At 44.9% G+C, this 27,886-nt stretch overlaps 1 protein-coding gene and 1 pseudogene across 5 annotated transcripts in view; one reads left to right on the top strand and one right to left on the bottom strand.

Moving 5' to 3' along the window:
* Nucleotides 1-969: 969 nt before the first annotated feature.
* LOC147996027 (ribosomal protein eL22-like 1 pseudogene) lies at nt 970-2,710 on the top strand (annotated as a pseudogene). The gene has a single exon (XR_015673810.1). The product of XR_015673810.1 is annotated as a ribosomal protein eL22-like 1 pseudogene (transcript).
* A 1,873-nt stretch (nt 2,711-4,583) lies between these two features.
* Nucleotides 4,584-27,886, bottom strand: part of Ocln (occludin) — a 49,993-nt gene continuing 26,690 nt past the window's right edge. For 3 of the 4 annotated variants that reach the window (XM_087635340.1, XM_087635333.1, XM_087635339.1), the window contains 5 exons: nt 17,945-18,093; nt 14,124-14,339; nt 11,556-11,727; nt 8,812-8,853; nt 5,923-7,113 (listed from right to left, as the gene is read on the bottom strand). In XM_087635340.1, the coding sequence (XP_087491466.1) occupies nt 7,012-7,113; nt 8,812-8,853; nt 11,556-11,727; nt 14,124-14,339; nt 17,945-18,093 (681 nt within the window). In that variant the 3' untranslated portion in view covers nt 5,923-7,011. 4 annotated transcript variants of the gene reach the window in all.

Genomic DNA, 27,886 nt, shown 5'->3' on the forward strand with positions numbered 1-27,886 from the left:
TTTCTCCGCAGCGCGCTGGGACCAAGCAAAACAGGTTCCGGCGGCATTGGACAGCTGATTCCAGAAGGGGGAGCAAGGGACCAAACGGTGCCCAAGAGTGAAACTGCCTTCCAACTCATCAGCTCTGAGAGAACATAGCTGTGAGTCTTCTGAGAGGAGACAGCTGAGGAAACATCCAGAACAGCAACGGTTAACCATGCTGGCAGATGTGGGAAAGTTCTCTGGGTAAAGGAAAGTGCAAATGCAGTCTCTAAGGCATAGTGATATGGTTGAGGTAAGGGCAGACTGAGTATGGGTGCAGCTGAACTTATGGGTACTGGATGTGTATAAACGTCGAATTACTGATGGCTCCAATATTTCTACCCTGGGGTGTACTGCTGTAGGCCAAACAGCAAAAACTACAAGTTCTGGATATGTTATACATGAGTTTAGGGAGTTTCTGTGTGTGTGTAGCTTTTGTTTTGTTGGGGTTTTTTTTTTGTTTGTTTGTTTTTTGTTTTGGTTTTGTTTTATTTAGTATCTGGGTATTTTTGCCTACGTGCATGTCTGTGCACCTTGATCGTACCTAGTTGGGGTAAGGGACAGAAGATGGCATCTGATCCCCTGGAACTAAAGTTACAGATGTTTGCCATCTGCTGTGTGGATGATGAAAATCAAATCCGGACCCTCTGGAATAGCAGCAAGTGTTCTTTACTTTATAGCCATAGCACCAGCCGCCGCCCCAACCACCCCCCTACCAACCCCTCCCCCCACCAGGCACGCGCCACACATGCTCTTTAAACCAAGAATAAAAGGAATCCCCCAATAAAATAAAATACATTCAAAACATATTTGTGAATAGAATTAAGACAATTCAAACTTTTCCCAGTCAAAACTCTGTATAAATAGTCTTAGAAATTAAGACTAAGCTAGGAAGATGAAGAGTGCCCGGTCTCTGGCTTCTTTCATTTTTTTTTTTTTTTTAACAATTTTCCTGCTAAGTGACTCACTCTCTTCTGAAGTTCTCTTGAATTCAAGGAATGGCAAGACTTATCTGTAAACATCTTTATGACAAGGAACCAACACTCCTCCCAAGCAAAGAGCAAGTCTAGTAAGATGAATCACCTCCCAAACGAGGAAGGGCAGTTATCTAGGGTGGGAGGCTGGAAGTTGGCACCGGAGAAATCACCTCACAGTAAACAGACTGCCCGAGAGCCATGACATCAATAATGAGTTCTCCAGAAGCCCTTGCAAGACCAGGCCTTTACTGGCATAAGTGACCCAAGCCTTGACCAGATCACCTGACCAGATAGCAGCCTGTCATCTATGCAAACCACAAGCCCCTCCCACTTCCCTTTTCCTCTCAGAGCCTGGAAGACAGACTTAGTATAAGCAAACCCCTTTATCTGTTTTTCTCATAATGGCTACCTTAGTAAGACCCTTTTCTCTGTCATTCATCATTATTTGTCTCTTTGGCAAACTGAGACAGGTGACCAAACATGAGTCTGCTGGGATTCCTGGGACAGGCTTTTCACTAAAATTTCATTAACGAGGGTACTAAAGCAAAACAAAATGTGCACAGAAATCATGGTAATCCCAGTATAATTATGACTAATACTCCAATCACATATAAATTAACAACAATCAAATTACTTTACCTAGTCTTTTTCAGTCTGTAAAACTAAGAACAGTAAAGAAAGATCAAACCTGGGCATGTGGTACACACCTAGTAACCCAGAACTATGGAGGTAGACCCAGGACTACAAGCCCAGGATTGGCCTAGCCTATCTCATAAGTTCTCATCTGTCTAGCTCCCTCCCTCTTCCTCCTCCCCCAACCCTGTGTGTGTGTGTGTGTGTGTCTGTCTGTCTGTCTGTCCGTCCGTCCATGGCTGGCTGGCACAATGCAGTTAGAAAATGGCGCCGCGGGCTGGAGAGATGGCTCAGCAGTTAAGAGCAGTGACTGCTCTTCCAAAGGTCCTGAGTTCAATTCCCAGCAACCACATGGTGGCTCACAACCATCTGTAAAAGGGCATGTCTAAAGTCAGTGACAGTGTACTCATATACATGAAATAAATAAATAAATCTTTTTGGGGGGGGTCTTTTTTTCGGAGCTGGGGACCGAACCCAGGGCCTTGTGCTTCCTAGGCAAGCGCTCTACCACTGAGCTAAATCCCCAACCCCTAAATAAATAAATCTTAAAAAAAAAGAAAAAAAGAAAAAGAAAATGGCGTCGCATAAAGACAAGAAGCCTAAGAAGTCAACCTGGAGGTTTTATTTGGACCTTATTCATCCAGTAGAAGATGGAATTTTTGATTCTGAAAATTTTGAACGGTTTCTACGGAAGAAGGTTAAAGTCAACGGAAAAACTGGAAATCTTGGAAATGTTCACATTGAATGCCTGAATAAAATCACAGTTGCTTCTGAGAAACAGTTCTCAAAAAGGTATTTGAAATATCTTACCAAGAAATACCTTTAGAAGAATAATCTCCGTGATTGGCTTTCGTGTGGTCACATCTGACAAGGAGACTTACGAACTTCGTCATTTCCAAATTAGTCAAGATGAAGATGGTTCAGAGTCTGAGGACTAATTGGCCTTTGCTTTTAATAAAATGGAAATATGCTAAAGAAACCTAAAATCAGACTTGTTGAGCAAATAAAAATCATTTTACTCGGGGCTGGAGAAATGGCTCAGAGGTTAAGAGAACTGACTGCTCTTCAAGAGGTCCCGAGTTCAATTCCCAGCAACCACATGGTGGCTCACAACCATCTGTAAAGGAATCGATGCCCTCTTCCAGTGTGTCTGAAGACAGCAACAGTGTACTCACATACATGAAATAAATAAATAAATAAATAAATAAATAAATAAATAAATAAATCGTTTTTTTAAAAAAATAATTTTACTCAAAAAAAAAAAAAAGAAAGAAAATCTGTGAACAACTTGGCATGTGTCTGTCTGTCTGTCTATCCATGGCTGGCTGGCACAATGCAGTTAGAAAATCTGTAAACAACTTGGTGTGTGTGTGTGTGTGTGTGTGTGTGTCTGTCTGTCTGTCTGTCTGTCTGTCTTTGTTCATGGCTGGCTGGCACAATGCAGTTAGAAAATCTGTGAACAACTTGGCATGTGTATCTGAAATATGAAAAGCATTTAATCTGAAAGGCTGTGAGAAGTGAGCCTTTCCAACCCAACACCTTTTTGTTTGTTTGTTGTTTGATTTACACAGGGTTTCTTTGTATAGTCCTGGCTGTCCTAGAACTAACTCTGTGAGACCAGGCTGGCCTTGAACTCACAGAGATTTGCCAACCTCTGCATCTGCTAGGATTAAAACGATTTATTTATGCACACTCTATCTCTTCATGTACACCTGCATACCAGAAGAGGGCATCAGATCCCATTTTAAATGTTCCTGAACCACCATGTGGGTACTGGGAATTAAACTCGGGACTTCTAGAAGAGCAGCCAGAGTTCTTAACCACTGAGTCATCTCTTCAGCCCTCATCCTAACACCTCTAAGTTGAAACCAAATAATATAGCAGAATACTCATCTTAAATTTCTATGGCTAGGAGGTAGACAAGTGTGAGACCTACGTTTTGTTCCTAGCACTGCCCACATGAAGTCAGTTGTGTCGGATGGCATTTTGCTAGGGCAAACACATGAAGGAGTGTTTTCCTAAAGCAGTCACGTGAAGGAACATTTCCCTGAAGCAGACACAGGAGAGAGGATGCTCTGCTAAAGCAAGCACGTGAATGGACATGTAGTTCCTTTGCTAATGACACACATGTGTTAGTCCGCCTTACACTGCACAGTTGAGCGATTTTGTCGGGACTCCATAGAAGAAACTTCTGGTGGTGTGCTGTGGCGTCTTGCAGCTTCTGCAGTTGGCTGAGTGATGTCGGCAGACCCATGGAGAGCATGAGATGTTTGGAAGGAGTATAAATAGGACTCAGTGGACAGTGACAGAGGTGGGCTTGGCTTGCTGATACAGCTAGCTGTGTGGTGCTTGTTCGTCTCAAAGCTTCCCTGAGAGGCATAGCTAAGGACTCCTGGCATCCCTCCTGGTCCCTCTGCCAACTCAGCTGAGGCCTGATCCTTCCTGCTAGGTTATGCCGTCACTGTTGCTATCCTGACATTACTGAACTGAACTGCTGATATATCCACGAAATGTTTGCAAGTGAAGAATTCCCATATACCAAGGGGAAGCAGCCTTCTGCCCTGGCCCATTCTTGACCCTTTCAGGCCTTTACAGATTCTTCAGATTTCAGGTGAAACATTCCATATTAATATAAAAGTACTTCAAATGCATTCAAAACTTAAATAAGATACTTAAGCTAAACAGAGCAACCTTACATTTCACAGTGCATCACTTAGCAGTCAGTCTAGGGTGGAAGAATAAACAAGATTCCCTAGTGTAAAAGATCAAGATCCCACCTCCATCTAAACTCACTAGTATGTGACTGAGCCGGCTAACATACCAAATTATTACTTTCCACATCCATAAAATGAGAATGAGGAACAGTCACATGCCAAGAGGCTGTTATGAGAGTTAAACAAGGTGTCCTGTATGTCTGTAGATACAATGTTAACTGCAAATAGTACACTAGTATTTACTGTAAATACTAGACTTTATTTCAAAAATATAAAGCACATACAACAAAACGTCATTGTCTTTCTTGGAGGAGGGGTTAGTTCATGTATGTTTATTCTAATGTTTTCAGCCTTTCAAAATGGAAAACATTGATCTTACCTACTTATAACACACACACACACACACACACACACACACACACACACACACACACACACACACACACGGCATCCTCTAATGCAGGGAACTTTCCTGAGAAGGGTTATGTTTTCACATAACTACTGCCCAGAATAGTTTTACTAGCAGAAAGCAGGTATGAAAACCACAGGTCAGAATGTAAAACGCCTCTAACGTTTAATCTAGCCCCTATTTTATATTAAGGAACTGCCATAGCAGACTCTCTAGATTACATCAGCTAGTTGTTCATTTCTGCACCAATGGGCACACCCTGATACTGGCTTCAGGCCCACAGAGGTAGCACCACGTTGGAAAAGAATCATTTCTTTTATTCTTCCAACATCTCATTCTATGGCACCGTTTTATGACTCCTGCCACTTCATTTTCTTCACCTAACTAAACAGGCCTGTTTTGTGAGCACTAGCAAGTTGGCTTCATAAACTAAGTATGAGCCAGGCATGGAGGAGAGCCTCTAATCTACCTGCCACCTGGGGAGTGGAGGCAGGAGGACTGCAAATTTGAAGCCAGTCTCTAGTAATCATTAGTTCAAGGCCAGCCTGAGCTACCATGTGAAACCCTGTCTAATTCAAAACAGAACAGCATGAAGGACTTCCCAGAGTGCAGAGTGGAGAGCTGATTAACATAAAGGTCAGTGACGGAGCTCTGAACAGTCCTTTCCACTCGGGCTCAATCCCCAAGGCATGAAAAATACTTTCTGTACTACGGTCAGCATATAGAAAATGAATTTTTTCAACTTGAAAAAAAAAAGAGAACCAGTGTTACACAAAGTCACTATTTAAATTTTTATCATTGGAGAATAACTCAAAATTGTATAAACAAAAACATGTACTTCGATGTCTGAAAGGTATATATAAAACATTTTCGGCTAAAACAGACCAAACTGGGCTGGATGCCAATTTAGTTTATAAAGTACTATCAACTAATTTTATGCTACTGATAAGAATTTTAACTTCTAAAGGCCATTATGGGATTTATAGGCACTGTCTAAGTGTTGTGCTGTGTATGAACACTATCCCATTTTAGACACAGCTTGTTCACTGCCCAAGGGCTGGGCAACCACCTGTGAGCACAGAACCCAAGACAGGTCACACAGTGACACTCCAGTGTAGTTTTACACAACTGAATTCAAGAGTACTAATGATATCAAATAAGCACATTATAGAAAGAGAACATCAGGTTTAATACCTTATAAAATATGTACAAAACTTGAGCATTCCTGTGAAATACAATTCAAGTCATAATTGTAAATGTAATTGGATCCTCTGATACAATGGAAAGGTCTAGTGGGTTATCAAAAAAGCATGTAAACTACGAAAGATAAAAAGGCACTTTAACCCCAGATTTAAAATCATCTCTCAAGTGTAAATATATATTTGCAATTCTTAAATTCCACATACTCGTTAATTTTATATGATCTTAAGTGTTAGGAAAAAATGTAAAATAATCCTATTCATTTGTTAAAGTCAATATAGGAAGAAGAGTGGTAGGGAAGGTGGCCGATAGAATGTATCCTACGCAGGAGTGGAAACTCGAAAGGCAGGCATGCTGTAATTTGCAGAGTCATAAAACAGACTTAGCCAAAACTGCCTTTGTGAAACAGGCAGTCTCAGTTTGGAGATGTCACCCCAAGGACCCAGTTTCCTTACAGGAAAAGTGATTATAACAGTACACGCCTTTAATTCCTGCACCCAGCACTCAGAGGAAGTCTGTGAGTTCAAGGACAACCTGGTCTACAGACTAAGTTCTAGGTCAACCAGGGGTACACAGAGAAACCCTGTCTAGAAAACCAAAACAACCTGATTATAAAAACAGTCACCTGAGGGCTGCTGTGAAGATTCATTAGACAGTCTACCTGGGGGAACACACTTGGGTATCAAGACATACCTCATATCTGTCATACAAGACACTGTCTAGTGTGAGTGTTCACATCACAGCTCACACCAGGACCTTTCTCTACATTTAAAACCTCAAACAACATTTCATTCTTAATACAAGAATCAATGTTGAAAATGTAAAATTCTTAATTGGAGTGTTCAGCCCAGTCAATTATCAAAAGCCATTTATAAAATGCTTCAATACTGGAGACAGGAAACGGATGGTATTAAAGCTATGGAAACTTTGTAATGATCACAAAGTTTTAACTTCCCAGACGAGAGTCCAAAGTCAGTTTGCCTCTGGGGAGAACTGCAGACACTGGGCAGGTAGATAGATGCACCTCTCTCTCACTTCTCCAGCAACCAGCATCTGTCTAGGTTTTCCGTCTGTCATAGTCTCCCACCATCCTCTTGATGTGTGATAATTTGCTCTTTAACTGCTTGCAGTAATTCTTCTTGCTTTTATAATCTGCAGACTGAGACCGAGAAAGTGAATCACATAAATGCAACAAACTAAAGAACAAGACTCTGCAAGTATCACTGGACAGACCAACTACGGTTAGGACAGACCCTCACCCAGAACTCCATGGGTTTCTGTTTTGGTTGGTTTGTAGACTTTTTGCTTTTTGGTTTGGTTTGGTTTTCTTGCTGGTTTTTTGTTTGGTTCTGAGTTTGCTTTTTTTTTTTTTTTTTTTTTTTTTAAAGAATTATTTATTTATTTTATGTATGTGAGTACACTGTTGCTGTCTTCAGGCACACCAGAAGAGGGCATCGGATCTCATTACACATGGTTGTGAGTCACCATGTGGTTGCTGGGATTTGAACTCAGGACCTGTGGGAGAGCAGTCGGTGCTCTTAACCACTGAGCCATCCCTCCAGCCTCTTCCCTTTTTCTAATGTTTCTTTTAGAGAGAGAACACACCAAGTTGGGTAGGTAGACACAGAGGTAGGGAGGACCTAGGAGGAGTTGGAGAAAGGGTTAAACATCAAAATTGTATAAAGAAAATTTTAACTTAAAAAAATAGGTCTCGGGGCTGGAGAGTTGGCTCAGTGGTTAGGAGCACGGACTGCTCTTCTAGAGGTCCTGAGTTCAAATCCCAGCCACCACATGGTGGCTCACAACCATCTGTAATGAGGTCCGATGCCCTCTTCTGGTGTGTCTGAAGACAGCTGCAATGTACTCACATATAGTAAATAAATAAATCTTAAAAAAAAAAAAAAAGGTCTCAGGGCTGGGGAGATGGCACTCAGGAGGCAGAGGCAAAAAGATCTCTGAGTTTGAGGCCAGCCTGGTCTACAAAGAGAGTTTCAGGACAGCTAGGGCTACACAGAGAAACCCTGTCTCAAAAATCCAAAAAAATAAAATAAAGTCGATGATTAAATTCTATTTTAGGGGGCTGGAGAGATGGCTCAACAGTTAAGAGCACTAGCTGCTTTTCCAGAGGTCCTGAGTTCAATTCCCAGCACCCACATGGTGGCTCACAGCCATCTTTAAGGGGATCTGACGCCCTCTTCTGGTCGGTCTGAAGATAGCAAGTGTCTTCATACATAAAATAAATAAGTTAAAAAAAAATTCTATTTTAGTACAACACAACCCTACATAATGACAAGAATAAATGAAAAACAACACACAAAAGCACAAATAGATCTCTTGTTTTTCTTTCTCTCTCTGGGCCCATGATTTCTTTTTATTTAAGTTATTTGAAGATAAACAAGACTGATCTATAATTTGGGGGGATGGTATAAGACCAGGAGAGGAGTAAAAACGAGGAGCTCTTAAGATTACTAAAAAATGTATTTCTTTTTCTGGGTGCCAGGAATACAGGTGTGGGCAGTTATTTATAGATATACTTCAGCTTTAAAGGACGATTTTAGGGCCAGGTATGGTATGTATTTGACCCCAGCACTTGAGAGACAAATGAAGGTGGATCTCTGTAAGTTTGAGGCTAGCCTGATCTACAAAGCTGCACTGTAGACTAGCCAGAGTTACCAGTGAAACCCTGTCTCAAAAACATTTTAGAAATCACTATAAACAAATAAAATTAAAGTTCTAACTCCTCAGTTATAATGCCCATATGCAAATAACAGGGATTTTGTCTATAATCAGTATAGGTACATATGAAAGGTACAGTCATTATAAACATTATGTAAAAGTCTCAAAACTGGATACTTACTCCCTTAACTTGCTTTAGTCTGTTATATTCATCAGCAGCAGCCTAAGGATAAGAAATAAAAAGAAAAAAAAATGGTTATTTAAGCATTTTTCTCCCTCAAGAATAGTATTCTTTGGAGCTGGAGAGAAGGTTTGGTTGTTGAGACTGGGGCTTTCCAAGCACCCAAAAGGGCGAGTGTAAGCTACACACACCCACTCTATACAGTTCTAACAGTCACAGCTCAGTGAAGCCTGCCTAACATGTCTAGGCCTTTGACTGCCTTAATTCCCTCTCAGAGTATTTACTCAGACAGTTCTTTCTACAGATAATGTGAGCACAGTGTCAGTCATGCTGTCTGAGCTGCTCAGACATCAGGTTCCTAATTAGAATTTGGGTTCTCTGCAGAGAGGGACATAAAATTTTATCTTTCTAACCTTAGCATTTCTAAAGAACCGAATGCACAAAAGCTGATTAATAAATGTTGAACGAATTGAAAAAGGTTTACCAAAATCTCAGATAGAAGCTATAAAACAATAGATAAATCAAGGTCCAGTGACTTCACATACCTCAACTGAAAACTGTTAAGTATTCTATGAGTATGAGCCTCCAGTGAACATACGAAGTGATGGGGAGGTTTATCTACTAATACCCAAGGCGGTCGGAGGAGCCACCTAGCGCGGTACTGGGGAACTGTAGTTGGTATGATCCTGATGGGTAACTGGAATGTTTTAAATGCATGCCCTCAGGATTAACAGTTTTGTATTTTAGCATTTGTTTTAACTGCACAAGAACACACGAATACAAAACTTGCCAGCATCTTTTCCGTATCATAATACTTCCAAAGAGATATCATTCAGTAAATTATGACACAACCATAAAATTAAAAATTCTACAGCTACAAACTGGAAGTCCCAGCACTAGTAGGCAGAGGCAGGAAGACGAAGGGTTCGAGGTCAGCCTATGATACAGAGCCAGGTCCTGGATCACTAAAAGTACACTTTTATTATTGATACCAAGCAATACCGCAAACCACTTCTGTGTAAGAGTAGGAAGTAAAGCCATGCTAGAGCACTGTTTTAAGCAGCAGTGGGAGGGAGCCTGCCCAGTGTGTTGTCTATCTCTGCAGACAGAGGGGGGGGGGAGGAGGAGAAGGAAGAAGGTGGAGGAGGAAAAGACGAGGAGGAGGAGGAAAAGAAGAGGAGGAGGAGGAAAAGAAGAGGAGGAGGAGGAAAAGAAGAGGAGGAGGAGGAAAAGAAGAGGAGGAGGAGGAAAAGAGGAGGAGGAGGAGGAGGAGGAGGAGGAGGAGGAGGAGGAGGAGGAAGAGGAGGAGGAGGAAAGGGGGTGGGGGGGAAACCAGGTGAGACAACACATGCCTGTAATACTAGCAACTAAGCCAGAGGACTTTAAGTCCACCTGAGCTACACAGCGACATATGAGACCTTGTCTTATGACTTTCAAACAGAAAAGTGAACCCAAAGGATGAAGGTAACAGTACATAGAAAGTGACCTGTGGTCAAACTAGAACAATTCGAGCCACTGTAATATGTGCTATACTGGTCAAATTGTCACATGCTGTTGGAGCTCACTGCAACGCAGGCTCTGGAAGCAGGAGTGCCCATCCCCATCAGACTCAAGCATGTTTGTGTCAAGGGTCCTCTAAAACCCCTTATCTGAGAATGGATTCACCCACCTTGTACTCTATGGCAGGGAAAGAAGGGACAGCCCACAGAGGCTACTATTGTCTACCCCAAGACAGAAAAGTGTCGTTGGGGATTTAGCTCAGTGGTAGAGCGCTTGCCTAGGGAGCGCAAGGCCCTGGGTTCGGTCCCCAGCTCCGGCAAAAAAAAAAAAAAAAAAAGACAGAAAAGTGTCGGCAGTGGGAACCAGTAGCTTAAGTTCAGCCATGGGCAGCTCTCATGAGTGGAGAGAAAGCTCAGCTGGAACAACAGCCTGAAAGCGGCTTTCCCAGTCAGTTTCTGCTGGATGTTTGCAAACCCCTAATTTGCTGTCATTCGCTCTTATACTTGAAAACCTAACTCAAGAGGATACTCTGCTTGGCCCTTGTACTCTTTCAGGAACTCCAGCTGGATGCCACTAAAGGGACTTGCCCAGTCAATTTTTAGTGACTAGTTTAAGTGCTTGTTTAATGATGCTTTCGATTTCTCTCCCTCTCTCCCTCTCTCCCTCTCTCTCTCTCTCTCTCTCTCTCTCTCTCTCTCTCTCTCTCTCTCTTCATGTAACCCTGGCTGTCTTAGAACTCATTATGTAGACTAGAATGGCTTCAGAATCAAGAGATCCTACTCATGCCTCCCAGATGCTGAGATTAAGTGTGTGACAGACACCAAGTCCCACCCAAGAGACACACCTTTTTCTGTGTGTCCAATTCTGAGTAGAGGTTTTTACAATAAAAATGAATTGTATCTATATGTAGAAAAATTAATATGGCCATTTTCTTTTAAATAGGAATTGATACATTTATGTATTTAGACTAATGCTTTGTAACTTCTAAATTTAAGTGTGTGTGTGTGTGTGTGTGTGTGTGTGTGTGTGTGTGTGTGTGTGTGTGTGGTTTAAAGGGTAGTACATGCCTGTAATCCCAACATTTAGGAATTTGGCAGCCAGACAAGGTGGCCCATGTCTGAAACGCCAGGACTTGGGAGATGGTGGCAAAAGTATCAGGAATTCAATGTCATCTTCGGGTATATAGTGAATTCGAGGTCAGCTGCAGGCAAAACAACACAAAACTGAAAAAACAGACAACTTACCATGTACTCTTCGCTCTCCTCTCTGTAGTCATCCAGTTCTCTGTCGAGACGAGAGAGCTCTTTGTTGACCTCGTCGAGTTCTGCCAGTAAACTCTTATACTCCTGTAAACCTGCATCAAAATTTCTCTTGTACAGTTGTCTCTGTTGATCTGAAGTGATAGGTGGATATTCCCTGAGAATCGGAAGAGAAAATGATTACCTAAGTACCTTCTGCACATATTAAAAGCCAGTGGTTCCTTCAAAGACGGCACACTGGTAAGGAATATAAAACCATACCCTCTTGTTTTCTGCTGTATCCTAGGACACAGGTGGGATGCCATGAACTCATGCTAAGAACTATGACAGAAAACGTAAGGGTACTCTCCCTATAACACGTCACCTATTCACTGTAGAGGGGCTCAGTCTGAAGTGGCTAAAGGTGGGTATTCCCTTCCTCGCTCACCTCCAATCACATCCCTACCGAAGCCAAATGCTTGTCAAAAAGGATGTCATTTGGTCCCATAACTGTGCCCCCTTGCTAAATCTCTGGACTAGCTCCCCGGAATGACTTTAGACCTGAAAACATGGCTCAGTAGCAGACCATTTTCCTACATTGCGTACAAGCAAGGTTCTGGGATTAAACCATAGTAACACACACACACACACACACACACACACACACACACACACACACACACGGAGAGATTATGTTTTTTATATTGCCATATTAGATACTCATATTTTTACAAATAAAGGCAAATGTGAAATGTAAGGTTTTAGCTAATAAGAATACATTGATTCTCACTGATGATACTACGGCGTGCTAGAACACTTATGCTGAAAGTCTTTAAACAATGCTGGAACACAAAGCCAGTTTTGATTACCTCAGAACAGCTGGCTGGGAGCGGCTGTTTCCTGCTACCACCTACCATCTTCAGACAAGCTTATTTATTTATTTCTGGTCTTATTATTCCCAAGTGGAAAGAGCTTATCTGTTCTCTCATTATAAAAGTATGCATTAAAAATAAAATCTCACACAGAGGCTGGAGGCGTAGCTCAGTACTCAAGTGCCTGTATAGTGTGTGTAACACCCTAGGTTCAATCTCCAGCATTAAAACACACACACACACACACACACACACACACACCTACAAAAGCAAGTTCACTGCATAAATAAACTGGCAATTCATGAAAGTATGACGAACTAATGCTGGAATTCTAAGGCCATCAAGGTCAACGGGCAGAAGTACTTGCCGCCAAGCCTGAAGACATGAGTTTGAACCCCAGGATCAACATGGTGAAAAGAGAGGAGTGACTCCATCAAACTGTCCTCTGACAGCCCACGCACGCTCACACACAGATGCACACAAGCATGGGCTCGAGCACACACATGCACATACACAGTGCCACACCCCAATAAAGAAAATATAATAAACAGTCTGGACTCGTCTGTCTGAGCGTGCCACCTATTCCCTGCATATGAAGCTGACACATCCAAGTGCCCACTGGGAAGATTCTTGAAGCTATGTCAAAGGATGATGAAGCTCCGCAGAACATGGGACTTAAATTTTAGCTCGAAAAGTCAATAAAGTGTCTTCATTTTACAGAGAGGAAAACTCTATTTTTTGGTTGAAAGGAAAACAAAACCTGGAGGTTTCTCAGTATTCAGGTAAATGTTCCATTATACAAGTTAGACAAATATCTCACAGACAGATGAACTGACCAGGCCAAAAAGACTCTTGTGGGTAAAGAAAACAAGGTGTAAGACTCATATATCAGTGGTGCTGGTGCACGCTTTAATCAGGGCCAGCCTGTCTACAGAGCGAGTCCAAGATAGCCAGGGCTACACAGAGAAATACTGTCTCAAACAAAAGAAAATTCATAAGTAAAGCATGCCAAGCTATTTATCCATGCCCCACCCACATCTCCTAACTTGAGAAAGCATGGTTTATAAGCCACCATTCATGCTACAAAAATGTTTGATGAGCTGGACAGTAGTATACACCTTTAGTCCCAGCCAGCACTTGGGAAGCAGAGGATGGCGGATCTCTCAGGCCAGAGAGTGACGAAGAGACACAGAGAGAGAGAGACAGACAGTCAGACAGAGACAGAGAGACAGAGAGAAAGAATATGAAAGAGAGAGAGAGAGAAGGAAAAGGAGGAGGAGGAGGAGGGGGAGGAGGAGGAGGAGGAAATGAAGCCTCGTGCGCGCGCGCACGCACGCGCGCACACACACACACACACACACACACCAGTATTCGGAAATTTTATAATCAGTCCAACACAATTCCTCTACACTCGTGTTTTATTTCTCAGAAAGCCTTTCTTGAGTGTCTCTTGGCAGAAGAGCCACTACAGGGAGAAGGGTGGGAGAGAGACAGACATGGTTACATCCAAACAGAGCCCTGCACTTCTGTTTTATAAAAGGGCACCAAAGGAAAACACAACCCTCCACACTGTCTCGGGACCTGAAGGGGAAAAATGAGATGACACCATGACCCCAGTTTCCAAGCCAACAACCCCAAACCTGGCCTGTCACCAGGGTGATAACCAGACTGCTAAGGGGGCTCCGGAAGAGAAGGGCCTTACCTGAGCCAGTCCTCCTCCAGCTCATCGCAGGACTCGCCACCTGTCGTGTAGTCGGTTTCATAGTGGTCTGGGTCTGTCCTCTTCGCCTTCCCTGCTTTCCCCTTCGTGGGAGTCCTTTTAGAAGGTGTCTCTAGGTTATCGTTGCTGCTGTACCGAGGCTGCCTGAAGTCATCCACGGACAAGGTCAGAGGAATCTCCTGGGCTACTTCAGGTACCCTAGTGAAAACACAGGAGGCCACTGCTCAGAGAACGAGTATACTTTGACTCTGCCACCACCCTGCAACAAAAAGGGAGCAAGACACCCCCCACCCCCACCCCCATCGAGGGCGCTCATCCGAGTTAATATGCCTCCTTGAGCAGACGAGCCGATTCCTGCATTTGGTTTGGCACCAATTCAGACCCTTCAAACACACAAGCAACTTTAAAGATCTGATTGGGGGAGGGGGGCCGATGTTTAAACCTCTAAGTAAAATGGACCTCACACTTCCTTTTAGGAAGTCCAGACTAAGCTATAAGAGGTGTTTATTTGCCCTGTGCCAGGGACTTACTCAACAGAAGACTTGTTAGGAAAATAATGAGCACAATTCTTTCCTACAGGTTCTTCCAGTCCCCAAGAAAATATGTGTGTGTGTGTGTGTGTGTGTGTGTGTGTGTGTGTGTGTGTGTGTGTGTTTGCATGTGCGCACGCCAACAAAGATGCTGCTTATCCAATAAAGACAGGCTCTTTGCAACAGTATATTTTTTAAAGCTTTATTTACTTATTATATATAAGTACACTGTCGCTGTCTTCAGACACACCAGAAGAGGGCATCGGATCTCATTACAGATGGTTGTGAGCCACCATGTGGTTGCTGGGAATTGAACTCAGGACCTCTGGGAAGAGCAGTCAGTGCTCTTAACCACTGAGCCATCTCTCCAGTCCAGCAACAGTATTTTTATGTTACCTATATAGATTATCCTTTCCAGATGAAAGTTTGAAAAGTTACAAAATTTAAGCTAAAAGGCTTCCTGGTTTTGAAGTAGTAACAAATGCCTGTCATCCCAGAATTCAAGAGGTTAAAGCAAGAGATTCGTTGTGTCATCTTGGGTAGGCTACACAGAGAGACCCTATCTAAACACCCACCCCCAAAGGATGGAGTTTATTAAGTATTCTTTTTTTTTTTTTTAAGATTTATTTATTTAATGTATGTGAGTACATTGTAGCTGTCTTCAGACACACCAGAAGAGGGCATCAGGTTACATTACAAATGGCTGTGAGCCACCATGTGGTTGCTGGGATTTGAACTCAGGACCTCTGGAAGAGCAGTCAGTGCTCTTAACCACTGGGCCATCTCTCCAGCCCTATTAAGTATTCTTTTAACTCTTTCTGTGATGAACTTAAAGCCATGTAGAATCAACAGGAGGTTTACCAGAACACTTGTTATGTTTCTAAGGTAATTATTTCACGTTGCATCAGACATTAAATTGCATACAATGTTCCTGCCACTGAGCAGGAAAACAAAACCCAACGCAGAAATAGAAAGGGTTGAGACAGGCACATGCTATTTCTGGGTAACAGAAGCAGTTTTATTTTTGCTCTGTAAACAGTAAAGAACAGAAATGAATGACGAAAGGCGGAGACATTCTAAGTTATCAGTCTTTCTGCTCAAAGCAAACTACTAAAAGTAACTGAAGCTTTTCTCCCCTTCCTACTGCTTCCAAGTTACAGAATCCAGAAGCAAAGTTCTACCTCGGACTTACTGTCATCCAGTGCCACTTGGTCCTCACTATTGTCAGACCCTCAGCTGAGCAATCTAACCACACTTAAGCTCTGACTGACCCTGGGGCTTTGGTTTTCAGACAGCAAAACAAAACGTTGTCATCATTCTTTGTTTGGAAGGGGTTTGCCTGTTGTTGAGGCAAGGTTGTCACGGAACCGGGCCTCAAATTCACAGCATAGCTGAAGATAACCTTGAACCCTTTTTTTTTTTTTTTTTTTTTTTTTTTTGTTCTTTTTTTCGGAACTGGGGACCGAACCCAGGGCCTTGCGCTTCCTAGGTAAGCGCTCTACCACTGAGCTAAATCCCCAGCCCCAACCTTGAACTCTTGATCCCACTGCCTCCATACCCCTGAGGGCTAGTACAGTAGCTATGCACTACCATGCCAGCTTTATATTTTGACTACGGTGTGGCCTATTTGAGGGCCTCTGCATCAGTTCTGCCTGCAGCTTCCTGCCCTCACTGCTTCTGATGATGAACTGTTACACGGGAACTGTGAGCAAAACAAACCCTGCCTTTCCTCCAACTTGCTTTGCTCCTAGTGTTTCATCACAGCAACAGTAACCTGAAGACAAGGTGATTCCAGGATAGTGGGGTGTTACTGTAACAACCTGACCATGTTGTTTGTGGAGGATAGGGGAAGGACTTTAGAACTTGGGACTAGGAAAGTCACTGAGTGTTTGAGAGCTCAGTGAGCTGTTCTATTGGAGCTCTGAGGATTAAGACAGTGCAGACAATGGAGAACTGGCTTGTAAAGTTTCAGAGGAATGAAAAGATTTGGGTCATTTGTGTGAAGACTCTATAGTTCTGTGTGAGCTGGGGATTAAGACTCAGCTGTGACTAACAAAATACCAGAACCACTAAAGTAAAACCTTTGTTTTACTGGGATAAACGATGCTGGTTAGCTGAAGCTAAGAAATTAGAGAAGAGAAGAGCATCACTGGGGTGAAATCTTCTGGGAAATGCTTCCTGAGAGTCAGCACTCAGAGGCTGTGTTCCAGAGGTGGCCAAGGCTGTGCCTCACACTGGTAGTGGAACTTGCTAGTGTAAGAGTCACCCAGGCTGTACTGATTTTGAAAGCATGAAAGGGTCACGGAGAGCAGCTGAGGCTTGGCACTGTGAGAGGCCAGGAGGGGTTGTTGGTAAAGGTGCAGCCTCAGTGCCAGTTAAAGGTCAGGGACTGAAGGGGTCATGCAGAGAAGTTGAGGCTTGACACCATGAAGAGAGTCCATGACAGGCTATTGGTGAAAGTGCAGCCCAATTACAACAGAAGACCTCAGTAGTTTGGAGATGCTGGTGCCATGGGAGGACCACAGCAGCAGCTGTGGTGTGGATCCTGCCTGAGCTTAAGACGCGCTCTGTGTACTGCAGAGGCCAGAGCTGGAGAAGTGACTCAAGCCCTTTGGAGGAGTCCAGAAAACCATGAGTGAATCCCAGATATTGTATACTGCTTTGATCTGAGCGTGATTATGTCCTGGTATTTCCTTCTTTAAAGTATTTAACTCATTGTTTATTTTACAGGAGCCCACACTTGAAAGACTGAATTTTTAAACAGATTTTAGGTTTCAAAAGAGACTTTGGGGAACGGAAAAGATAGTTCAGCGATGAAGAGCACTGACTGCTGTTCCAGAGGTCCTGAGTTCAATTCCCAGCAACCACATGGTGGCTCACAACCATCTGTAATGGGATCTGATGCCCTCTTCTGGTGTGCATGAAAACAGCTACAGTGTTCATATATATAATAAATAAATCTGAGAGAGAGAGAGAGAGAGAGAGAGAGAGAGAGAGAGAGAAGGACTTTGAATTTTAAAGAGATTAAATCTTTTTTTTTTTTCTTTTTTCTTTTTTCGGAGCTGGGGACCGAACCCAGGGCCTTGGGCTTGCTAGGCAAGCGCTCTACCACTGAGCTAAATCTCCAACCCCAAAGAGATTAAATCTTAAAGGACAAGGGCACTGTCACTTCCCAGCCTTTTGACTAACAAGGGTAAGTAAGGGAGGATAGCACAAAACGCTAGGCCAATATTCATATTCAGACAAACCTTATCAAATTAAGGTGCTACTTACAGAGGCGGTGACTTATACAAAGAGTCTGGGTAGGATCTCTTGCCATTCACTTTGCCGTTGGAGGAGTAGGCCATCGGACTGTCGACTCTTTCCGCATAGTCAGATGGGGGTGGAGGCATGTCTTGTGTGCCTGCAGACACATTTTTAACCTTAAAAAGTAAAAAAGAAAATCAACCAAGGAGACATTGTCATTCCTTAGTCATAATTGAAAGGGGGTAAATGTTCTATTTCAAACCTGGGAGAAGCAGTCTCCTGAATGCAGTAAAAGAACAAAAACAAAAACAAAACAAAACAAAAAACCCTCCTACTATACTGGATACAAATAAATTCCTTAGATTCAATTGAGCTCCCCCCCCCCAACCCCCAAACTTGCAGCTTGTAACTAGATGATTCTGCTACTTTATACTCTTGCAATTATTATCTGCAGCTATAAATGGTGTGTCCTCACTGTACATCTATTCATGGTATGTCCTTACTACGCATGAGGCTTCCACCTTATGTTCTCTGCTATGAGAGCACGTGATGTTTTTGATTGTTTCACATTCAGGGTTAGAGAGAGGCTGGATCATTTCCCTCTAAAAGTGGAATTCAGGGCCACGGCCAAGCCAGCAGGTGGGTTTCCAGGGAGTGTTCTTAGATTCCACCACAGGGGGCCCGGCCAGGGTGGGAGCCATTCTTGGCTCCCACTGAATTCCTTACAGCAGAACACAACACCCTCTCAGGCAAATCCATTGCCAGGTCAAAGGCCGGTTCTTAGCCTAGAGATCTCCTCAGAACTATAAAAGACTTCCTTTTCTTAAAAGCCTGTTTTGCATTTCTCCTGGATCCACTCCCCTTCCTTTCCCCTCCAGCACGGAAACTTTACCAGAGCCCTAGTCCTTCTGGCTCCTTACCGCCTGGAATGCCCTTCCCCCTTTCTTTGTCTGCTAATCCTTCTTTGGACTCTTAGTTCAAGTGCGGCCACCTCCTAGGGTTCACTCAAATCCCTGCAGGATGAGGTACAAGCCTCTCTTATCTCCCCACCTCTCTATCCCTACAAACACCCCCCCCCCCAGAGCACCCACTCACTCACTCACTCACTCACTCACTCGAAGCAATGGCTGCTCACTTTCTCTACCTTCTGGAGACCACGGACTGTTCACAAGCTTTACCAACAAGGACTGGCTGCTAACAATGCTTACCTGACAGCTCACTTCCTAGGCACAGCCATGACACACACCTCTCTCAGAAATGAGGAAGCTGTGGCTCAGGGCCCTGGATAACCTTCCCAAGGACCTAGACCTAATAAAAAACAGTAATGTGGGAACCCCTGCTCGCCAAAGCCAGGCCAGGGTCTGCGTAGGCAGAAGGCCAGAGCTTGACCTTCAAGATGGCTCAGCTTGCAAAAGAAACGACAACCTGAACTCAGTCCCTGGGACCTACATGGTGGAAGGAGAGAGCTAGGTCCCACAGGTGTCCTCTGAGTTACTACACATGTGCTATGGCACAGGTGCACCCCTCAACACACACACACACACACACACACACACACACACACACACACACACAAATAAATGTAATAGAAAGAAGACTTCCTGGGAAACTGGAGGCAAAAGAATGTAAAGCGAAAACACAAATTAAGATCTGTGTTGGGAGAACGAAAGCCATCATCCCCAGGGCCACGTGTTGGGCTTGCAACTTGGTGTAGCCTCTGGTAAACCCTTGGCTGACTGAACCTCTATTCCGGCGTCTTCAAGCATGGAAAAGAACTGATAGAGAAAGGAAGTGGAAATCCACGCAGTGGAGTCCAGCCAACCCAGACATGCCTCAGACTCACCTGAGGTCAAATTCGAAAGTTTATCTTAAAAACCTATCTCGGGGTTGGGGATTTAGCTCAGTGGTAGAGCGCTTGCCTAGAAAGCGCAAGGCCCTGGGTTCGGTCCCCAGCTCCGGAAAAAGGAAGGAAGGAAGGAAGGAAGGAAGGAAGGAAGGAAGGAAGGAAGGAAGGAAGGAAGGGAAAAACATCTCATACAAACAGGTTTAAAGAAGAGAATCATTTGGGGGGATCCACAGGATACATGGATACTAAGGCACACATTCCAATTAAAAAAAAAAAAAACTGGAATGGGGCACAGTGGCAAATTCCTTTAATCCCAGCACTTGGGAGGCAGAGTCAGGAGCATCTGAGTCCCGGGGCAACCAGAGCTACAAAGAGAAACCTTGCCTCAAAGTAAAACAAGAAACAAAACAAAAATCTTGGATGACAGCATTCTCCACTTCCTCTCTGCTCTGCCCCCATTACAAGTTCACGTGCACGCAGTCAGGTGGACCCACAGCCAGCCAGTCTAGCAGTGTGACAGAAGTCACCCACCGCTAAGAAGGAAAGGGAATGTCCCCTGATGAGTGTCTGTCACGTGCCAGGCAGTCTAATCCTGTTTCTACCCAGGGAGGCAGGATTATCCGTATTTTCTGATGAGGAAATTAAATCAATCTGCCCAAAGTCAAATAGAAGAAGAAATGGTTGGTGTGGAAGCTGGCTGAGCCTTGTCCCTCTCACAAGCTGTTTCTCCCAATTCTACCCCAGCTTCTTGAGGTGTGCACTATGTCTAGGCACATCACGTATCCCCGAAACAAAGAAAACCGTTCTCCTTGCCTTCAACTCACCACACTCTGAGACAACATAAAACCTATACTTGTCTAACTTCATAAGAGCAGCAATTGACACTGAAGTCAGTCACTAGTGATGCTGAGAATGCCCCACTGGAAGGGCCTTTGCCTGCTCGGTAAGTAAAGCAGAGAAGAAGCCGTGCACAGAGAGAAGCGGGCTAATCTCAACGTGCTATCTCCATTTTACAGCCTGCCCAACCCACCTTCATGAGCTATGATCCTTGCACAAGTTCTCAACACTGAGTGCTCCAACTCGTTCTTCCTGTTTCCTGGTATTTTTATACCTGCAGATGTTCAACCCCGACAAAAGCTCAAAACACCTTCTCAAAAGTTCCTTTTTTGGTTTTGCTTTTTCGTTTTGTGTTTGTTTGGTGGGGGGGGGGGGGGGGACTGGACTGGTTTTGGTTTTGGTTTTTCAACACAGGGTTTCTCTGTGTACCCCAGTCTGTCCTGGAACTCACTTTGTAGACCAAGCTGGTTTCAAACTCAGAGGGATCCGCCTGCCTCTGCCTGCAGAGTGCTTGGATTAAAGGGATTGCCACCACTATCCCAATCCTTTTTTTTTTTTAAACGCTTCAGGTTGTTTGAACTGTTTCCATGTGGAGCAATCCTACAAATGACGAGGTCATAGACCAAGCTGGAACAACTGATTGGTTGAAATTGCTCAATAGTAGCGCGGCAGCACCAGCTGCATGCTCCCCAGAGAAACTGTGTATCAACAAAGACAAACTCTGTCAGAGGTTTGGAAGCCAATCAGGAGCTAGTAAGAGTTCTGGGAGCAGGAGAGACAGAGAGCCTCACTCGCACTTTATCGGTTATCTAGTCTGTGGTTTCTTGTAGAAACAGAAATCCCAGGGAAGGCTGGACTTTCAGTACACAGGTATTTCAGGCTATGGTTCCTCTAAAAGGCCAGAAATATCCCTAACAACACCCGCCGTCCCAAAGACCCTTCAGTTTCCTAATGCCCTTCAGTGCCCTTCAGTTCACTTGGGTATGGTGTGTCATGGCACAGAAAGGACTTTTGCCGATGCTTACTCAGAGGCTAAACAGGTCTGCAGTACAACGGCTGTGGCTAGATTTTAGGGAACAGGGGTTCTCACATCATGCTCCCCAGAACAGCATATCCACACCATTTGCTCGACCCCAATCCAAACCCACTAAGTCAGAAACCAGGGGCCGGGCAGAGTAAACTACTCTAATGCTGCCTCCAGGGGATCCAAATAGCAGCCATGGAAGAGAGCCACTGATGTGGGACAGAATGCCCTGGGCTGCAGACAGCCATGGCCATTCAGATCATTACACCTATCCACATGGCTGACTTCAGAAACATTAACTCTTGGTGCTAGAAATCTAGGAACTGCGGCTTTCAGAGAACCACAAATAGCACTCTCCAGCTCTATCACGAACTCTCCCTCTTCCCACAGCCCTCTCTAAAGCAGGCTGTTTGTATGGACGCTTGCTTGTTTGTGTCCTCCAGCCTCTCTCCACTCACAGTGGACCTGAAACAGTCAGGGCCTACCGTACTCCTCCTCCTGGATGGTTCAGACAGTCAGCTAGGCAGCTGTTACTTCTGCTACTTCCTGTTCTATCAGAGACCACAGACAACCTTTCCCACGGCGAGAGGCCAGTGAACCACCACGAGAACAAGAATGTCTGTACTGGGGAGGGAGAAGAGCTACCCGAATCCCATCAGTTGTCAAATGCTGACGGCCAAGATTGCCTGACCACTCCAGCCTATCCATGCTCACTCCTCTCCCACTGTGGGCATCTGCACGTGGGAGGCCTCAAGGAAAACATGTTTTCACTCTAAGGCTGAAGCAGGGTTGATAGGAGTCAGTCACACTGAGATGGGGCACTTACACCTAAAAGATAAAAGTTTTAAAGTTGCCCCCCTAGACACAAAGTTTAGAGCAGAAAAAAAAAACAGGTTAGGCCCCAGAATTGTATGTTCCAAGAAGCCTCTCCTAGGGCTATAGAATGGATAATTACATTGGCCAGCTCAACAGCTTTCTCCCAGAAAGTAGCTGACCATAAATCTTAGAGAACAATCTTGAGAAGTAGGAGACAGCTTCTCCTAGGAAACAATCTTGGGGGACAGAGTTCTTCCTTGTGATTTTTCACTGTTAGTCTATGACGCCATCCCTGCCCCCTCGGGTTATAGTTTCTCCCTTTAAATACCTCTTCTCCCTTCCTCTGGGGTTGAACTCCACTGCCCCTGCGTGGGATACGAGTCTCGACCCCAGTGCACTGGTTGCTATCGATAAATCTCATGTGATTACAAGGACGGTTCTTGGGGGGTTGCGTCATCCCGAGACTTGAGTGAGGGACTCCCCACTCTGGGGGTCTTTCAACACCCTTACATCTTGTATGCCCTTATCCAAGCTGCAGACACTATAGATACCATTCTAACTGAAGTGTATTGGCTGTGGATTTTATCAAGACATAACCGCCATATAAAATCAAGGAACATCGGTGCATATGCACAGCTTGTTGGATGTCAAATATATTCCTATAAAACTGGTCTCTTAAAAACAAAAAAAAAAATCATTGGTTAAGATTATATTGGTTGGCCTTCAATTTTACCAGCCTAACTATGGACGGAACTCTGACGTTCCCTGTTTACAGACGTCTAACCTATTATATTAAAAACTTCATCTGAAGTCAAGGACACCAAACTCTATCCTGGGATGGTCACAAGTAAAAAGGTCCTGCACAAATCCTGACTCTATACCTTCATAGCTACTTTGTTTGTTTGTCTGCTTGTTTTCTCCTTTAATTTTCCTGTTAAAATTAAGTTACAAAGTTCAAAGCCAAGTCACTGGAAAGAGTCTGAGTAAACAATCCAAGTCATGGATCACTCCAAGCCGCCATCTTGTCTCCGAAGTCTGTCTGCCCCTCAGATCTTCATCCTCCTTCATGGGAATAACAGACGCATCTCAGATTCTCTAACTACCCCAGGAGGACCTGAAACTCGAGCTCTGAATTTTAATTGCCAATTGATCAGATAATGTAGTAATAAAAACTGATCTCAAGGCCATGCATGGTAGCACATGTTCACAATCAACTTTTAAATATTTACCATAGAAGTGTAAACTTTCCCAAAGCCAGCCTTGTATTTATTTAGAGAAAGTGGATATGCATTTTTCTACAGTTACATAGAAACTACAGGCTTGGTAAGGGGGTTCTGATGGAAAAGTTATTAGCACGAGTTAGTTTGTCTTTGTGGAATCACAGATGAATGGGTTCTGCTCTGTTATTCTCAACCCCTCAAAGCATAGTGCTTGCTCCGTTCCAAGTCTTGTTTCATTCAGCAGAAAGGGAACCAGGGAACAGGGAAGCCTCCATAAGAGAAGCCAGCAAATACATTCCAACCTACTCAGAAACTCACTGTAAGCTGCTCAAATTATACTCTGAACTTACACCTAGTCAGATGACTCCAGACATAAAAACAAGAGGGAAGTGACAACCGATTGAGTAGCGTATGTATAGTAATCCTGCCTACTCAGCACCTTCCCCTAGAAACCCTCTCCTCACTCCCCAAAAACGCTATACCAAGTAGCCATAGTGAGTGCAAGGAGGGCATCTGACCCAATCCAGCACAGACAGGGTCCCTTTCCAGCCAGTTTGAGAAGCATCAGTATAAAATATTCAAGCTAAGTGTGGTAATACAGTCAACGCCAGCACTTGGGGAGTAGAAACAGGAAGATCAAAGGTTCATTCTTAGCTAGGGGCTACATACGACCTTGTAAGAAGGGGAAGAAAACCTCAAGCACTCCAAGTGTCTGCTTTCTGCCCTTGTTCCCAAGATGGAGGCCTGCCCAGCCAGGAAGAAGTCAAGGTTAGCATGCAAGTCCTAAGGACCTTCAGAAAGTCTCGAATTTTAGTTGTCACTGATACCACAACCTCACACTAAGTTTCTCTGAGGCTAAGTTGTTTCAACTCTTTTCTAAGGTTTCATGTGTGGCCACCCAAAACATTTTAAATAGTCTTTTTTTTTTTTTTACCCAAGCAAACTCATGTTGTTTCTGTCACCTTAACTAGGACATCAAAATTCTTTCCTGTGTAGTCAGCTGTTTTTCTTCCCTAAAGTGAGAGGTACATTTTCAGTCAGCCACATCTCACACTAGCCTTAGCAGACAAAATAACTGCCCAGAGGAACTGACACGCAAACCTGTTAATCTGCTGGCCAGAGATTTCACACACATCCAGGTGCTGTCTCCAACCAAACTCGTGGGTTAAAATATCAGCGTCCTGGCTGGCGGTAGTACACGCCTTTAATCCCAGCACTCTGGAGACAGAGACAGGGGATCTCTGTGAATTTTAGGCTAGCCTAGTCTACAGAATGAGCTCCAGGACAACCAACAGCCAGGGCTATATAGAGAAACCCTGTCAAGAAACAAACAAACAAAAAGTAGAAAAGGGAACATTACACTTAAAGAATGGTAGAAATGGCAGCCTAAGAGTCACGCTAGTCCATTTATCTAACAACCGAGGCCCACAAGAAAGGGTCAGCTTTGCCTCTTGATGATACAGACTTACTAAAGCCTGGTTTTCTGGCTTGTATGCCTGTGTGCACTCCCGCACTGACCCAGCCTTCCGCTCTGGCTTCCACTGAGAATCACAAACCTCCATCAGGCACTCAAGACACTGGTGCACAGAGAAGGAGCACATCCTTACGCCGACGGGACAGGCGCACCTTGGCTTGTCCTATCCAGATGCTTAGTCACTTAAGCATGACACACAGACACCAAGCAGGGCTGAGATTAGCTCACGCCTCACAAAAGTCGTCCTTTGCCCTCATCAAAACTCTTACAAGATACCAGGGACGCTGCCTGGGTCTTTTGCTCCCTGGACAACTGTTAAAAGTTCAAGGTAGAAAGAAAATACATTAGGCCGATGACCAGAAAACCTGTATAAACAAAGATAACATTGATGCTTGTCTAGGCTGAGCGACAGACGGTAAAAAGTTAACAGTACCAAGAGTCGGGGCTGAGATAGTAAGTGGGCAAGCTTTGGGAAACAATTTGGCCTTAGTTTATGAAGAGGTATGCTCATAGACTCTTCACCCCAGGAGTGTCAGTGAGCCAAAGAAGTTCCCATCTCATCCCCACCCCCACCTCCCACCCACGCCCCGCCCCCAGCAATGGGCGAAGACACCCTGTTGGTGGTCATGCTTTTATCTCAGTCAGAGGCAGAGAGGATGGCAGACCTTGGTTCATCCTAGCTTGATGCCTGGCTTGGCGACCAAAGCTGTCTTATGTCGAGGACTCATAAAAACCCAATCAAATCCGGGTAACGCAGCATGGGAGGAAGAAGACAGACACGGACCTAAGGATGACCTCGACCTAAGGATGACCACGCCACCACACATCTCCCCTCCAGTGCACAGCACAGGCAGGCTGTAGACACCTGATTGGGCCAGGTCACCTACTCTCATGGCCTCAGGGGTCACCTTTCCCTACTGCTGCCTGGGGGGGGGGGGTAGAGGGGGAGGGGCGTGGGAGGACAGAGGACAGGGGTGGGTGTCCCCTGCATCTATGCCATGCCACCCAGCATGGGTGAAGGATGTTACCCAGGGACCCACCAGCACACGGCCAGCCTGCAGCAGGAGCCACCACAGCATGCCAGTATGCGGTGGTCAAGAGGGAAAGAGACGAGGAGCGGCTTGAGCATTATAAAGAGAGATGGGGCTGGAGATGTGAGGGTAGAGCGGAGCAGCCTGCTGTCAGTGGGCCACCTGGGGCCACAGTGAGGTCCCAGCCCTGAGCAGCTGCGGAGGGCCATGATTGACATGCTAGCTACACAGCAGCAGGGGTCAGTATAGATGTCCACATGGATGTCCCCGACTGGGACAGCCGCTGGGCCCATGAGGCTGTCCTGGGGCTATGCAGAACTGCCCCCCACTTCTTCACTGAATGTGGCGCTCCGGCCAGCTGACCCCATCTCTATCTCTCACCTATGGCATTACTCAGGAGAGTGGGCCCTGGCCTCAACCAGGCAACACTGTGGAGCCGGCCTTCGTGGCAGATGTGGGTGAGCAAACTCTGAGAGTGTGAGTGTGGGAAGCGGACCTGGCCACTTATTTGCAATGGGGTGGCACAGGGGCAGAAGTGCTGCCCCACCCCTTGCTACCTGCAGCAGTCGGGAGAACTGGTCCTGGGGTCATGAGGACAGGTGAGCTGGCCCTGGACTTTGCGAGCTGGAACACTTAGTAGAGCAGACCTTGTACCTCATCTGTACAGGACAGTAGAGCCAGCCCTGTTAGAGGGGGCGCAGGTGAGCTCCCGGAGTGTGGGAGAACTGGCCCTGCCACCCTTCTGCCCCCTGAGGCAGTCTAGAGAGCCAACTCTGGGGTCATGGGGTCATGAGAGCAGGTGAGGTGTAGGTTCATCACTGCTGCAGCACTTGGGAGAGTGGACCCTGCACCTCAACTACAGCAGAGCTGGCTCTGGAGGAGTGGGTGCAGGTGACCCGGCCCTGAGGACTTGAGAGCAGGCTGAGATCCAGGCCTCTGAACTGGCCCACCCCCAAATCTATGTCATCTGCCAACAGTTGGGATGTGTGAAAGGACCAGTCCTCTATTGCAAAGCTACAGGATCTCCACGACACAGGGCGACAATGAGGATCCAATATGATGGTGTCACAGAAGCCGGAGATCTCAAGCCAGACCAATGACTCATTGCAACGGACATCTGCAAGTGAAGATGTGTGGACAGAGTGGGATACACTGTGACACACCACAGCCCTCCACGATGAGATGTTTTCTATGCCTTGGTTTTTTGTTTTTGTTTGCGTTTTATTTTGGAGGGGAGGTTGCAAGGGTGAGGGCAGATCTGAGGGAACGCAGAGATGAGTAGGCCTAGGGTGCGTGATGTGAGACTCACAGAGAATCTAAAAGGTTTTTTTACAGGTTCATAAAAATAGCAATTGTGTTTTTGTTTTTGCTTTACGGTAATGCTACTGATCACACCCAGGACCTCCAGCATAGCAGGCACACACTCTACAACTGAGCTACACAGCGCCAGTCTACCAACGCCATTCAACGGCCCGTCAAGAGGAACGAGATGAACTCTCAGGAAATTTTGGAATACAAATGATCAGATTGTTGCCTGTAGTTATATCCAAGTCTCATTAGCCTAATGTGGAACCTAAAAGGCAAGTTATAAGACAATATTTATAAGGAGAGCCCCACATTCTCTCCCTCTCCACCCCACACCCCCCCTCCCCCGGTCCCTGGAATTGATCCCAGGGCCTTGCACATGTAAGGCAAATGCTCTCTACCACTGAGCTACACCC

The sequence above is a fragment of the Rattus norvegicus genome, chromosome 2 (genome assembly GCF_021556685.1).
Source record: "Rattus norvegicus strain SHRSP/BbbUtx chromosome 2, alternate assembly SHRSP_T2T, whole genome shotgun sequence".
Classification (NCBI taxonomy): Eukaryota; Metazoa; Chordata; class Mammalia; order Rodentia; family Muridae; genus Rattus; species Rattus norvegicus.